General features: G+C 30.7%; 2 protein-coding genes across 4 annotated transcripts in view; one reads left to right on the top strand and one right to left on the bottom strand.

The window, feature by feature from the left end:
* Positions 1 to 311: 311 nt before the first annotated feature.
* LOC143046005 (calcium-regulated heat-stable protein 1-like) overlaps positions 312 to 15,609 on the bottom strand; it is a 29,771-nt gene continuing 14,473 nt past the window's right edge. The window contains exons 1-4 of one of the 2 annotated variants that reach the window (XM_076218931.1): positions 7,412 to 7,485; positions 2,536 to 2,672; positions 2,044 to 2,166; positions 312 to 698 (exon numbers count right to left, since the gene is read on the bottom strand). In XM_076218931.1, coding sequence (XP_076075046.1) covers positions 518 to 698; positions 2,044 to 2,166; positions 2,536 to 2,660 — 429 coding nt within the window. In that variant the 5' untranslated portion in view covers positions 2,661 to 2,672; positions 7,412 to 7,485 and the 3' untranslated portion in view covers positions 312 to 517. Of the gene's footprint in view, positions 699 to 2,043; positions 2,167 to 2,535; positions 2,673 to 7,411; positions 7,486 to 15,609 lie in introns of those variants that run through there. The other variant, XM_076218930.1, reaches the window with a different exon arrangement.
* The window catches only part of LOC143046006 (uncharacterized), a 44,694-nt gene continuing 36,735 nt past the window's right edge, over positions 7,651 to 15,609 (top strand). The window contains exons 1-2 of one of the 2 annotated variants that reach the window (XM_076218934.1): positions 7,651 to 7,805; positions 12,742 to 12,849. In XM_076218934.1, coding sequence (XP_076075049.1) covers positions 7,742 to 7,805; positions 12,742 to 12,849 — 172 coding nt within the window. In that variant the 5' untranslated portion in view covers positions 7,651 to 7,741. Of the gene's footprint in view, positions 7,833 to 12,741; positions 12,850 to 15,609 lie in introns of both variants that reach the window. The other variant, XM_076218933.1, reaches the window with a different exon arrangement.

Below are 15,609 nucleotides of genomic sequence, written 5' to 3'. Positions count from 1 at the left end.
TCCTTATATTGAGTCTATCTAACACAGCTTGCGGTAGTTATAACTGTTTTACACTAATTGATAGAATTGTGTCAAATAAACATGATTTCAAGAAATAAACCAGTGCCTGCTTACAATTGGTGTTATTTTTTTTTTAATATTCAATAATCATATGCAGTATCAATTTAGAAATATTTTAGAGCCTACAATTACAGTCAACTTCAAATTTTCAAACATAAGCAGCAACAGTTACAGTTCTTTAAAAACACAGCCTCAATGATTAGATTCTTTCCCATTATTTTTTCATATGACAGTTGTCCACATGAGTCACAAGAAACCCTTGTAAGGACCATTTTAAGTAAGTTTGTTTATAAATTGTAAATGATATTTTGTGTTACAGAAAAGGAGTGTGACACAAAACATTGTTTTGATAAATTTGCTATGTACTGCACAGTCACTGTCGTCTATCATCAATTCACCCTTACTTCACTTTCAACACATAAGTACAGACTGCTTCAAATCTTAAGTCAAGAATTAACTAGGATCTTGGTGAGGCCTGTGGACTGGGACCTGAAGAGCTCCAAGTTTCATGTGAGACACCAGGAGCTAAGTGGGTAATCTGGACATGGACAGCTTGCATTTTTTCAAACTTTGGAGGTATTTTTATTCTTTTATATGTGACATCATCGCCTGCTTTTGGCACATATTCTCCATCAATGCTGAAATACAACAAAAATTATTTATGTCAATTCACTAAATTTAACTTCATCATAAAATGTTTTTTAATTTTCAAAGAATATAAGATGTGTGAAAATCAAAATTAACTTACACTAAATCAGTTTGATGTGTACAGCTTGATACTTTAGTCTAGGTAAACACGATTTATGGATTGGTTGTAATTGTTTTTGAACTTTTTCAATAACCAAGGATTTTTAGATTGGCACTTTGCAGTTTGTCTGTTAGTTTTAATGATTTGTGTCATATCTGATGAGTCAAGCCCTCTCCAACTGAATTTTTACAACATATTTAGCTCTGCAAAATTCTTTCTGGGTCTATTCCAAGTAAGGAGCCTGTACTTTAATGGTTGCTGTTTACCATATTTATTTTCGTTAACTGTTTATATTTTTGTATCTAAACATAAATAAATAATGCAAAGTTACTCCCCTTGTTTTACTGTAGTTTAAAATTATGTCTTTAGGAAAAAAATAAACAAGTATTTTTACAATAACTGTATTTAATTTGTAAAAAAATATTTCAATACTCCATGTACTCCTGACAACAAAACTATCAAAGTTCTTCATTTTATTTAACGTCATTTTTTCTAAGGCTGTAGTTGTTTTTCTAATATTGTTTTACATCTGTCCCCTTTTTTAAAAATTAATTTTGTATTTAAATTGTGTCATAGATCATATTTATTCATTCAGTGTACTTGTTTTTATTGATACATGTATGTGTTTTTATTGAGTGAAGCCATTTCACTTCATATTTTATAATGTGCCTTCCTATATATTATAAGTTACACCACTACTTCAGGTTAGGATGAAGGTTGGAGTCTGTTTAAACATTTAAACCTGCTGCATTTGTTTGCACCTGTTTAAGTCAGGAACCTGTTGATCAGTGGTTTGTTGATGTGGTTCATAAAAGTTTCTCATTTCTCATATAGATTAGACCATTGGTTTTCCTGTTTGAATGGTTTTACACAATTCATTTTAAGGCTCTTAATAGCTTCCTGTTCAGTGTGAGTCAAGGCTTCATGTTGAAGGCCTTACTTTGACCTATATTGGTTTACTTTTTACCAATTGTGACTTGGATGGTCCAATGGAGAGTTGTCTAAATGACACTCGTACATCTTTTTATATCTATATATAGATTATTCCTGGAATGATTTAGCTTCTTTTCTACATGAATTCAGTAGGTTGTGCAAAATTAATTCAAAACATAATTTTTGGTTTGTACACATATTTTGGAAAAGAAGATATGTGTAAGGATAATTAATCAGAATGTAAAATGAAGATAAAATCATTTCATTCTATATATATGTAACAAATAATTTGGAGAACTTACTCTGATATATGGACAAATATATGTCCTGATCCATCCTCTGGAATAATAAAACCATGGCCTTTCTGACGACAGAACTCTTCTACCTTCCCCTTCAATGTTGGGCCCTCCTTTGCTTTTTCTGATCTAAACAAAAGTTATAAATAATACACTACAGTTTTTTGCATTAATTACTATATATAAACATAAAATACATAAATTTAGAGATTGCAAGATGGGGCTTAATATCCAGTGGCAAATATTATATACAGATCATTCATCATTTTGTACATATATCAGGTCGTTAGTTTTCTCATTTGAATTGTTTTACTTTTCGGGGACTTTTAAATAGACTATGCGGTATGGGTTTAACCCAGATGCCTATGGAGGGGCATAAAAATTCCTTTTGCTGAAAAAAAAATTGGATATGAATAGATTGTTCAGGACATGTTTATAGAAAAACTAGTAAATTGATATTGAAAGGTGTTTTACAACCTTGTAGACAATAATACATACTGTGAATATGTCCTGTTTCGTCGAGTTGGTATAGGACTAGGAATTAGGAATTTGTGTTGTCCTAAGGGTGACCCTGCAATTACAGCATTGTTAGCAGCTTGACTCTGTGGAAGTTCACCAGACATTCTTCTATGTATCTGAAATATGAACAAGAAATTTATTAATTTTAATAAACTAGATATTCTATCTACTGGTTTTTGATTCAAAATGTACTTTTAACCTGTAATAAGTGTTATAAAAGTACTTTATATATTTTTTAAAAGTTTCATGCAAAAGTTTTCTAGAAAAACTAGATTCATTAAGTGTTCTGCTTTCCTGATGATAAATCTAATTTGCAGCTTATCAAACAGTGTTAGAGAAATGTAAAAGAAATTACAACTAAATGTCAGAACAATTATTACTATCAAATATAATTGTGATATCAACAGGTATTACAAACATGTGTTACAAAAGTTTACTCAAATCTTCAACAACTTGTCATATATTTCAGGTGGCAATAATTTAAATATTATAAAGTTCATGAACCACAATCTTTATAGGATTTTATGTTTCAATTGGCAAATAGCATTTTTTATTAATTACAAGGGTTATGTCAAAGTATGTCTTGTCCTATTTCTGAAAAAAAAAACATCAGAAGATACCAAGATCTTGTTGATAAATATTTCATATCAACTTCACAAATACCTGATGGTCTTTACAAACCACCTCAAAAAATTTAATTTTAAAAAGAATAGTATTCTGGTAAACAATTAAATTTCTAACAAATGAATCTTGTAGTATGTTAGCAATGTTTTTAACATATAACAGGCTATTATTTGAACTTGGAATTATTTTTAATTATGGAATTCGTATAATTTCTTGTGTTTAGAATTTTTTATAAATTCCATGTTTATTTTGTATTATGATCTTTTGAGTGGTTAATAACACTTTCCATACAATGTATTTTGCTTAGATAGTGTTGTGCGCGGCACAGTACATTCTATTGAAAATATACTATTTTCTTTGTAATAGAAAGTGTTGTGCGCAGCACAGGACATTTCAGTACAGAATAATCATGGAATTAAATAATTCCAAGTTCAAATAATAGACTGTTATATATAATAACAGTATAATACTTATTGAGAGAAAGGGTAATTGTTTGTTTGCTTTTGATATAGAATATCCATTTGAAATTTTAAAAAAAATTTATTTGAAGTCTTTCTATATATTAGTGTCCTTACATTATGAAGTTGTAAAAGAATAATAAATATATGTAAAATAATAATAAGCTAAATAATAAACAGCTGCGCCATGAGCGCATGATACGCCCGACGTCTTGTGTGGAAGTTTTATGCAATAATCATAAATAGTTTCTGAGAAAGTTTTAAGCAATAACCTTATATTGTTTTTGAGACACGGCGGGACATGTGAAACCCCCAACCCTGTTTTTTTTTACAAAAAACTCAATATCACTAAAATAAAATTTTGAATCAAAACCAAAAAGTATACAGATCTTTAGATTAATATAACAAAGAAGTGTGTAAAGTTTTAAGCAATAATCATAAATTATTTTTGAGATACAGCGCGACATGTAAAAAAAACCCTCCCCTGTTTAACAAAATACTCAATAACTCCAAAAAAAAGTTTTGAATCATCACCAAAAAGTATACAGATCTTTAGATTAATATAACAAAGAAGTGTGTAAAGTTTTAAGCAAAAGTCATAAATTGTTTTTGAGATACGGCACAACATGTAAAAAAAAAACCTCCCCCTTTTTTACAAAATACTCAATAACTCAAAAATGAAATTTTGAATCATCACCAAAAAGTATACAGATCTTCAGATTAATATAACAAAGACATGTGTAAAGTTTTAAGCAATAATCATAAATCGTTTTTGAGATACGGTGCGACATGTGAAAAAAACACACCCCTGTTTTAGTTACAAAGTGCCGTAACTCGAAAAGTTTTAATCTTATTTTCACCAAAAAGTATACAGATCATTTGACCATCATAAGAAACAACTATATTAAGTTTCATGAAATTTGGATAAGTCGTTCTCAAGTTACGGTGCGACATGTTTACGCCGGACAGACAGACGGACGAACAGACAGACGGACGGACGGACAGACAGACAGACGGACACTGGACATTTGTATACCATAATACGTCCCGTCAAAATTTTGACGGGCGTATAAAAACTACTGTTATTGTTTAAAAAAGGGGGAGGAGGTTGTCAAATAAATATAAAAAATAAATTGCTTTGCTGTGAGCAGCTGGATATGGCCGCATATGTCCAACCCTGAAAAGTTGGGGCAAAAATGGACACAATATTCACGCTTTGACACATGATAAGCTTCTGCCACTAAATAACTGTAGTCAAATACATGTAACTTAAAAATTGATTAATTGATTTGAATTGATATTCAATATATTTTACTTTTAGTGCAATACACTATGCTGTTGCCAATTAACCCCCTCCCCCTCCTAAATAAAATTGACCCTGTTTTTTGGCTTTTGAGCAATAAACTATCCTGTTGAATATTAAACCCCCAAAAATATTTGCAGAAATTTTCTTTTTAATTCTAAATTCTTCTTTGTGGTCAAAGAACAGAAAAATTTGAAATAGGACATTTATCTATTATTATGGTCCAATATCCAAAATCTAAGTATATTGTTAGAAGTATAAAAATATAGTATATATACCAATACACATAATTAACAGCGTCTGGTGATGTTTCATAGCCTGACTTGTTTCGGTCCAAAAAGGACTTTCATCAGAGGCAGAATGGTGGATTAATGTTTGCACCCTATTTATATAGATATGGTAACCAGCGGTTGAGTTAACCAGCGGTTCAGATTTAACCGGCGGTTAAGTTAACCAGCGGTTCAGATTTAACCAGCGGTTCAGAGTTAACCGGCCGATCAAAGTTGTATCCAGTGGATAAATATGTATCTGGTTGATATCTAAACAAGTTCAATTATCCTTTCAGTGAAAAATCAAAGTGGGATTTTCCAAGGTTACAGTTATCTATATTAAGCTAATGTACATGTTACAGTAAACTTTTAGACATGTTATGGTAAACATTTTTACATTATACAGTAAACATGTAACCTGTTGATATAACCAGATTTGGGCTTTAGCATTGGGTAAAGGGTGTTTTAATACTTTAAGAAGTAAATGGTAATCATTTAGTCTTGATCTTTGGCTTATGATACACCTAAATATCAAGATTTGGAATAGTATTTCATGGTAGTCATGTGATGTTGATATTTGGCTTATGATACACCTAAATATCAAGTCTTTATGCTTTTACATTTTTCTCACTGATACACATAGTTAATATGGCTTCTACTAACGAAAGCTCCATTTGGAGTTAATGTGTTTAGAGACCACTTATATCAGTACACCTTTCCTATATTGCCTATATTGTTAGGCACAATGTAACATATTAAAGAACCCCAAGAATTCTATTTTTGATGAAAAACTTATCAATTACTCCATTTCTGTTCAAGAAGGGTAAACACTCTATACAGGTACATGCATCACAATATAGGGGGTTTGTTCCCCACCTGTTAATTTATATGTAGACTCTCTTGGTCTTATTTTCTATCGATCTATATGAAAGTGCTACCCCCTACTTAAAGTTAAGAGTGTAAATAGCTATATCTACTTTAGAGACATTAATCTAGTGGATACAGTGTGTTGTACATAAACTTTTATTGGTGGAGGATTTTTTTGTTGAATATTAGATGTAATGTAACGGTACCCAAATTGCACCTATTTAGCAAAAGTAGCAACGGAAATCTTACAAGATATCCTATAGGCTAAACAATTTGTATTTTTATGGTTTGATACCATGCACGTCTTTCAACATAGGTAAAAATATTTATATATACACAAAACGTTCACAGTATTTATCAACAGATGAAGTGTTTACTGAAAAAGCAAAATGTTTGGAAACGTCGCCATTCAACGTCATCTTTTTAAATTTAGCAAATACCATGAATACATGCATGTTACAAATATCCATTTCTTAAAAAATGAAGATTAAGCATGAACTAATATCCAATTGTTCAAAACATTTGAAAAAATTAAACAAAAACATTGTTATTTGACTTTTGCGGATGCAAATTTACTGCATGGATGCAATTTGGGTACTCCTCATTACAGAATCATTGATGGTTTGGAGGTCAGTTCAGACCAATTTTTCTATGATTCCATATGGATTCAAAATTAAATTGGTGAAACCATATAGTAAATAATGATACATCTACAAAATAAACACATAATGAAAACTTTTGTCTGAAGCATAAATAAACTGTCAAAATAGGTGCAAAATAGGTGCAATTTATATGTAACGTGGGTACCCTCATATTACATATTGAACTGATTAATTTTGAGTGGCATCGTTCATTAACATGATTAACATTGTTTTAAATTAGCAATCAATGAATGCCAATTTACTATCCAAGTAGTTTGTTTTACTCAATCAAACAGTGATTCTGTAGTCGAATAGCTTTGCAAATACTTTAGCTGTTCAGTCGAATTAAAACATGAAAATTATGAGTCTTCCATGAATGGCAATATTCATAATTCAACAAGTATGTGGCAGAATTTCAAATTAAAGCATGCCAAAGATAGGTAGCTTTTCAATCTGCAGTTCTAACTATAGATTGAAAATTGTCTGTCCAATTATTCAACGAATAAAGTATGAAATGATATATATTTTAGTCCAACAGTGTCAGTGAAGCAAGAGTACATTTTTAGTGCGATGGGCTTGGTTTCGTGTTAAGTTAGAATATATAGATTACAGTTTTATATTTTTTACTACAAGAGTGATAATTGTTGATAAACAGAAAATCTAAATTAGTGTAGAAAAATAAAGAAAACATACAAATTGGTGTGTAACAACAAAAATCTCATGCGGTTTGAACAGAGTTGCCTCCCCAAAAATATTTTCTGTGTACTCTCAAAACTAAAAGTTAAATTATTGAAATTATCTAAATTTGTTTTATATGATTAGTTTTGGCTTTATTATTCATATTAAGATTATTTTAAACGAAAAATACTTTAAAGGAAGGAATGAGCAACAAAGCATTGGTAAATTTATAGCCTCAACGCGATATACAGTATCTACAAAACGTTTGAAGATAAGGAATACTTTGTTCAAAGCGTCTAAAGTACAGAACTATAAAACACAAAACCAGCTGGTACAGTGGAAAATATGAGTTCCTCAATTCTAAAAAGAAGTTTAGAGCTATTCAATGATGAAGACGACGTAGGAAGAGGTATTAACGATTTCAGTGATGTAAAAAGTAAAGACAACATTTTAGATAAAGAATAAGAAACAAATTTAAGTCCTTATAAATGTTTGGTGCAGTCGAGAAAGTTAATGCGGATCTACCAACGTTTAAAGGTGTCATACCACCAATTAAAAGTCCCTATCTGTTCAACCAAATTTTACAATTTTCACAGCTTTCTAAATATTTTACCTCAAGTTTAACTTCATAGAAACCAGGTATATCCTGAATTATACATGTATCATGCAGCTTTCTACTTGCCAATTCATGGTCACCGATTTGACTCAAATTCTTATATTTGATTTATAACAATGTAAAATATTTATCCAAACTATCAAAAGTCTAAAATAAACAGTTTACAGAGCATGGGGTAGATAATATATAGGTTCGTTTCGTGTGTATTTTAGTCCAGCCGCCATCTAATTACCTATCGATTTGACCTTAGATGACCATATAAGCGATGTAAACATAAATAAAGATATGAATAGATTAAACCAAAACGTGGAATTTGATTTTTATAGGTCTGTTTGATTTTATTTTATAGATTAAAAATAGATGTTTCTCATTGTTTTTAACCGTATAAGAATGATTTTATGTGCATAGAATTAGTAATCGAATGATTAACCATAGTTTCACTTTCATTGTTGACATTCTTTTTCTTTAAATAACCAGTACACGTACAATGTATGCGTTGTCAATCTCTAGCTAGGGGTTAAATTGAAGTTCACATGAATACGGATTTAAAGAGGTCGACTCATTCACTTGCAAGTGAATTACTAATTATCAATGTTTCTTAGCGTAATTTGACAAAATTGAACCTTTTTGGCTGCAAAAAGCGAATTGTTATTTCACTATTTCACTTTCATTATTGATTGAACAGACTAAAGTCAAACTTTAGATTTTTTATATATCTCATAGCTAGTGCCCCTTTAAAATCATATAAAAAAGAAAAGGTCTTCCGAATAGTGGTACCACTAAAAATAACCCCTGATTTTCTGGAAACCTTAAATTAGTATACTATGGAGTGCATTAATCCTCAATTTTGATTGCAAACTCATAAACAAGTAAATTTTAGCTCAAAATGGTCTTAATATATTTCTCTTTCACCAAAAGTTTCATTTCTGCCAATTTGTTTGTTAGTTTAAATAAACAATGACATCAAATGCACTATTTTTTGTCCCAGTAGGCCTACTTTCACATATGTTCTAAATTTGAGGGAGTAATTGGTGGTCTGACACCTTTTAGACCACCAATTACTCCCTCAAATTTAGAACGTATGTAAAAGTAGCCCAAATTTTTCAGAAAAAAAGTGGGGGCAAACTGACTGACTAAGACGGGGGCCTACTATAGTCATGCTTAAGTGATTCCCTATATAATCAACAAAATTTTCCCAGAACAAAAGGGGGGGGATGGGCCTGAGGGCCCTGCACTCTCCCCAAAATCACCGTTGAAAACGTTAAAAATTAAATAAGAAGTCATATATGCTATAATACTACTAGGGATTTTAGTTGAAACATCATTTTTAATGTACACAAACAAAAAAGCTACATCAAGTCATGTTTTTTTGTTATAAGTCAAAGAATTAAATAAAAACTTTATAATTAGATTAGTCTAGGTGGTCATGTGGTCCAGAGCACTAGAAACAGTACTAGTGCAGCTGGTGTTATCTCAAATTCAAATCCTGGCAAGGGAAGAACCAAAATTTGCATTTGTAAATTTGCAGATTTAACATTTTGTGCTGATATATACAGTATTATATATTTCTAAAAATATATTTGAAAGAAAAGCATCCTGAGCACATGATACATGTATGCCTGTCACAGAATATAAGTTCCTTCATAATATAAGTTCCAAAAGGAAATAATATTCTGGAATACTATTTCCACAGAGATAAATATTACAGTATATGTTCCTAACGGAATAAATAGTATAGAATATTTGTTCCAACTGGAATAGGTATTATGACATTGTTTATAACAAAGTTTCAAGTGGAACTTCTCTTAGGTGGAACAAATGTACATTGACATGTGTCTGTCTGTCTGTTGTCTTTTAACTTGTTTTTAATCCTTTCAATGAATATATATTATTCATATTAACCAGGAAAACTGTGAGCACTGCTCAAATAACTCCCCTTCCACAAAAAAAACCCAAAATGATCCCCCTACACTCCCTCCCCCCCCCCCAAAAAAAAAAAAAAAACCAACAAAAAAACCCAATATGCACACACAGTGGTACCCATTAACAACAGACAGACAAACAGACAACAGTATACCATAATATGATATGTGAACAGGTGTATGAAAATTATGTTTCTTTGATCGTACTAAATAGTAACTATGAATCAACAATTTTTTAGCAAAGAAGGGTGAAATAGGGTTTAAAAGTTGTAAGACCAAACTTTTTGTATCAAAACTAACCTCCCCCTTGTTTCAAATACAAAGGCTTTGGACATAAATATGTATGAAGAAATATTACAGGAAAATTGAAAACACATCATAAACACAGACAAGAAGCCTTTCATTTATATTATCTCCCTATGTGTTCTTAAAATTCCCAACCCTTACACCATGTATACATTTAATAATTTTTCCCTTTATTTAACCACTTATGGTTGAATTATGTGTATCCAATATCTTACATATGAGATGAACCGATGTTTGCTCATAATATTTCATTTTCCTCCACTCCGTTATCATGTGTCCAAAGACTTGGCATTTGTTAGTTCCAGTAAAAAAAAGAAGCCCAATCCAGATGACCTGAAAAAGGTCCTCCCTCCCCTTAGGCCCTCACACAAGTTTATTAAAAGGTGTCTATTATCTGAGCTGAACAATCACATTATAATGTATATATATATATTTATATATACGTCTACATGTACCCATATCACATCAGATACATTTGAAATTTCATTATTTTACACTACACGACCTGAAAATGAGATTTCGTTTTCTGAAAAGAGACATTGTATTTTATAAGTTTGTTATCACTCTCACAATACTTTATCATAACTGCTCTATGATGTTTAAAGACACATAAACACTAGATACAATATCAAATCCTGCTTCTGCTACTTTCTTGTCAGAGTAAGGTTTTCTTCACATTAAATAGCACAGAGCAGACCAGGGAGAATCGTGGATGATAGGAACTGTTCAAATTATTCAAGAATGAATTAATATACGTTTTAAGTAATGAATATAATTAGTTTATTATCTATTTTTGTTGGACATTCTAGTATTTCAGGAAACAGAATTCAATAAACTGTCAATAAAAATGAGTGTAACTCAATGACATATTTGCCACTGTCTGCAAATTTCATTAGTAAATCAGACTGCAAATAATGGTGAGTTTGATTGATTGATTGCATCTTGCTTTGATATATTTATTGTTAAGTAACTCTGAGTTTAAAATAATTGATTGAAAGTCTTAAGTTTGAATATTTTATGGAAAACTGATTGCTATATATAAAATATTATTATACTTCAAGAGTTTTTTTCCTATATAAAATAAAGTAAATAGTTGTGCTATTTCATTCTAAAGACAATTTGCCAGTTAATAGTTTCAAAGACTATTGCCCCGGTTAATAGTTTCATAATCATCTTTCCCGTACTTTTCCATGCTTATTTTTCATTGGACGATAATGATGTCATTGACTACTCTGCTTGGTTACGTATGCTTTGCAACGTCAAACTCACTCTTATATTGTAAACGGTGGAATCTGTTTGTTTTGATTGTAATTTCACTTACAAGAAACAATTATAATAGAGAAAGAAAATCTTCATGGAAATTTTTTAAAAGATCTAAAATATAGTACCTTATTCATAATATGGGTTCGCTCTCCGTATATTAAAAGTGAATTTGCGTTTGGTGTACTTTAACTAGGATTTATAATAAGCACGGAAAGTTTAACACAAGTATTTGTAGTCTTGATTGAAATTAATGAAATATTTATAAATACAAAACGAATTATAAAAAAAGTAAAGTTCATCATGTGCATGTAAAGTTATGTCACATTTTTTCTTTCTTTCAGATAAGGTATATACACTTTTAGAAAATTAGTTATTTGGTATATAAAAACACTTAATGGCTGTGTTGTTCAGTATAATAAAACACCTAATGACTGGTTGTGCGGGTAATAGCAAGTTTGTTGTCCCTTCGCATACCAACTATTGCTCTCGGCTTTGCCTCGAGCAATAGTTGGTACCTCAGGGACAACAAACTTGCTATTACCCTCACACCCAGTCAATAGGTGTATACTATTAAATAGACAGAGAAAAATGCTATTAATAAATGACTAAAAAGGTAGGTAATGCCAAAACACACAATTTCATGAATTAATAGCACTTAGCAATAATTTATACCTCTTAAAAAACCATTGGATCTATCAGGTTTTGAGAACTGCATGTGTATATATCAGTATTTTCTCTTTAACATGTTTAATGAACATGTATCTGTTATAGGGAATGACTATTATGACTATTGTCAAAATATTGTAATTGAAGTTAAGTTTGACCGGTTTGATGCCCTTAAATAGTAGATACTTATATATTAGCCAGCCTGGTAAGCAGTTGAGTTACCTATGTGCTTCTTTAGCTTAATCAGATTGTGAGGGCTGACTTGTAACAGAGGTCCCGTGTTAATGTTTGGAAGGAAGCAAGGTCATTTGTAATGTTCTATGGTTACATTCATGAGTATTGAAGTAATACAACCGCAATTGTCTGAAATGTCTATGTCCTAGTTTAAAAAAATACATTTTAACCATTTACATCTTCAAAAATGACTTTGATTTAACTAAAAATTGTTCTACAAAAGTTCTCTTTATAAATCAGCTTTTAAAAGTAAGTTGCAGAAACTTGTGCGTAGTTTCATATTATTTTGAAAATAGAAAGTTTTAAATCTGACATGTTTTTTTGTTCCAATGTTCCAGGTAATCAAAAAAAGATGACAAAAGCTTCAAGTACGCGGAAAATAGATTCTGAGAAAGGAAGGTACAAGAAAAAGACAAACACTAAAAAGAAAAGACATAACAAAGATGGTAATTACAATTTTCTTTCATATGTTTATATAATTACAGATAGGATAAAGAATGTAGTGTCAAGTATACATGATTCTGTATAATTAATGGTCAAGTAGAAAAAATATTTAGGTCATGTAGTTAAGGTGGTACCTAACACTACAGGGAGATAACTCTGTAAAATCAGCTAAACGTTTTAATAACGTTGTGTTGTTTAAGGGATATTTAGCTTCTCAATGATCAAAATGAGTGTTTGTCAAACTGCTATATAACCAGCGTAATTTTTCTGATTAAACGGTTGGTTCAGAATTTTTAAAATTTTTATATTTTTGTCAAGGGGTCAAAGTAAATACTTTGTCAAAATTTTAAGAAAGTTAAACGAGCCAAATTAATCTTAGTTAAAGTGTTGGGTACCACCTTAAACGCTATTTGAAGTACACTGATTTTTGTCAATCAGAACATGTTAATTATGACAACCAAATAGATATAGGAAGATGTGGTGTGAGTGCCAACAAGACAACTCTCCATCCAAATAAAAATTTTAAAAAAGTAAACCATTATAGGTCAATGTACGGCCTTCAACACGGAGCCTTGGCTCACACCGAAAGCCTACTTTCAGAATAAAAATAAAAACATATTTTATTGACAAACTTGTATATGACAAGATTTGAAAATGACTATGGTGACATATTAAATTATTGTCATTTATTTTTATACAACCCATGATGCATACATGTATTTCACCAATCATCTTAATCCCAGATGCTTGATGATAATATTTACTGAAATTCACAAACTAATAATATGGAAAACTTTTAATTTACCTTGGAAACACAGATAATTTTTGGTGTCCAGCGTTAAATGAAATTGTTTTAAATTCGTAAAAGATTATACTCTAGATAAGGAAATTTTTTAAGTCACTTTAGAGTTATATTTTTATGAATGTATTGATCAATACTTAAAGTCTATCAGGAAATATAACATGATCCAGTTGATGATTAAGTCAATAATCTCATGCACTTGACACTAGCACTCTGCCACAAGATTATTGAGGGTCTTATTTTGCAGATTAAATGAAAAACTTTATAGCAACCCCAATGATGTATCACAGAAACCCCTAAACAAGTTTAAATGTAATTTTAACAAAATTTTGAGGGAACAAGTATGAGTTACTCTAATTTTCATTTTTAAAATTGAGAATTGAAATGGGGAATGTGTCAAAGAGACAACAATACGACCATAGAACAGACAACAGAAGGTCACCAACAGGTCTTCAATGCAGGGAGAAATTCCCGTACCCTAGGCATCCTTCAGCTGGCCCCGAAACAAATATATATACTAGTTCAGTGATAATGAATGCCATACTAAACTCCAAATTGTACACAAGAAACTAAAATTAAAAATAATACAAGACTAACAAAGGATCTCCTTTTTTGGCTAAAACAGTACACTTTTATTATGAAGTTTCATAAAAAATCACATCCTAGAATAGAGAAATGATATGCACTACTTTTTTTTCAAAGGTCATAATATAGGGATGTTCGTCATATTTTCAACATTTTTACGTCGCAAACTTCTTGAGAGCTTAAACTAAAATTCAGTACAACTCCTCCCTTCACTCTTCAGCCGATTTCAATTTCACCACTAATCATGCCTTTCTATACTAGTAACCTTCCCAAGGTCAAATATGTCCATATCAACATGCTTTTGATATGATAGTAACTTAACAGATGCACTAAAATGTATAGCAACATGTTCATATATCAATAAAATTGACATTATTTTGAAAGGCTTGAATAATTTTACTGTCATGGCAATTTCAGGGGCCAAAAATAATGGCTCTTTATATCATGCCTCTTATTTTGGTGGGAATCACACCTGACATTTGAATCAAGGTGTGGTTTTATCAGGAGTTCATCCAACTGTTTAGAACAGGTTTAAATGCATGTTGGATTAGTTTCCAGTCTGACTATCCCTCCTGATGCATGTTGGATTAGTTTCCAGTCTGACTATCCCTCCTGATGCATGTTGGATTAGTTTCCAGTCTGACTATCCCTCCTAATAATTGTGATTTTGATATCAAACTGTACTGTTACAGTTAGCCTCTGAAATCAATAACCAACATGTTTTTGTTCACAGAAGTCAATTACTTGACATTATTTTGTAATAACATGACTGATTATTGTTAAAGCCTAGTAAATGTGGTGAAGAAAATTATAGTTTTCCTGTAAATAAATCAAATGGAAATTATTATATGTTATTGTTTAATATCATGTTTTTCTCATAATCTTTATCATACAGTGATTAACCTAATATATGTATTTGATATTTTGGTTTTTCTATTATTTTATTTTATCTAAATACGGTTTATTACATGACTTAGATTGTCATGGTCTTCTTACAGTATGGGGGTGTCTTCCTTATAGCTTTAATATTTCTTATCAATATGATACAATAAAATGCATTTAATTCCAAATTTAATACCCAGGGGGGCAATTACTTGTAAGGAACATGACATTTTACAAAACATTCAAACATAACATACAAATAAGTTGACAAACCAAGATCTTTCAATCAGAATAAAGGAAACCTCTTGATGTCATTTCCTTTTGTTGTTGTTTGGATGCTGTCTCATTGACATAATTGTATTATAACCCACACATCATCCCTTTAGTTTCATTTAGATAGAATTGTTTTGAATTTTCAATGAAATTTGTATTATTTTGAAATAAAGCCTAATGTTACTTTTTACAAAACCTTTCATGATCACATGTACAGCCT

Source organism: Mytilus galloprovincialis, chromosome 9 (assembly GCF_965363235.1).
Source record: "Mytilus galloprovincialis chromosome 9, xbMytGall1.hap1.1, whole genome shotgun sequence".
Lineage (NCBI taxonomy): Eukaryota > Metazoa > Mollusca > Bivalvia > Mytilida > Mytilidae > Mytilus > Mytilus galloprovincialis.
This window is presented reverse-complemented; position numbering and strand designations above follow the sequence as displayed.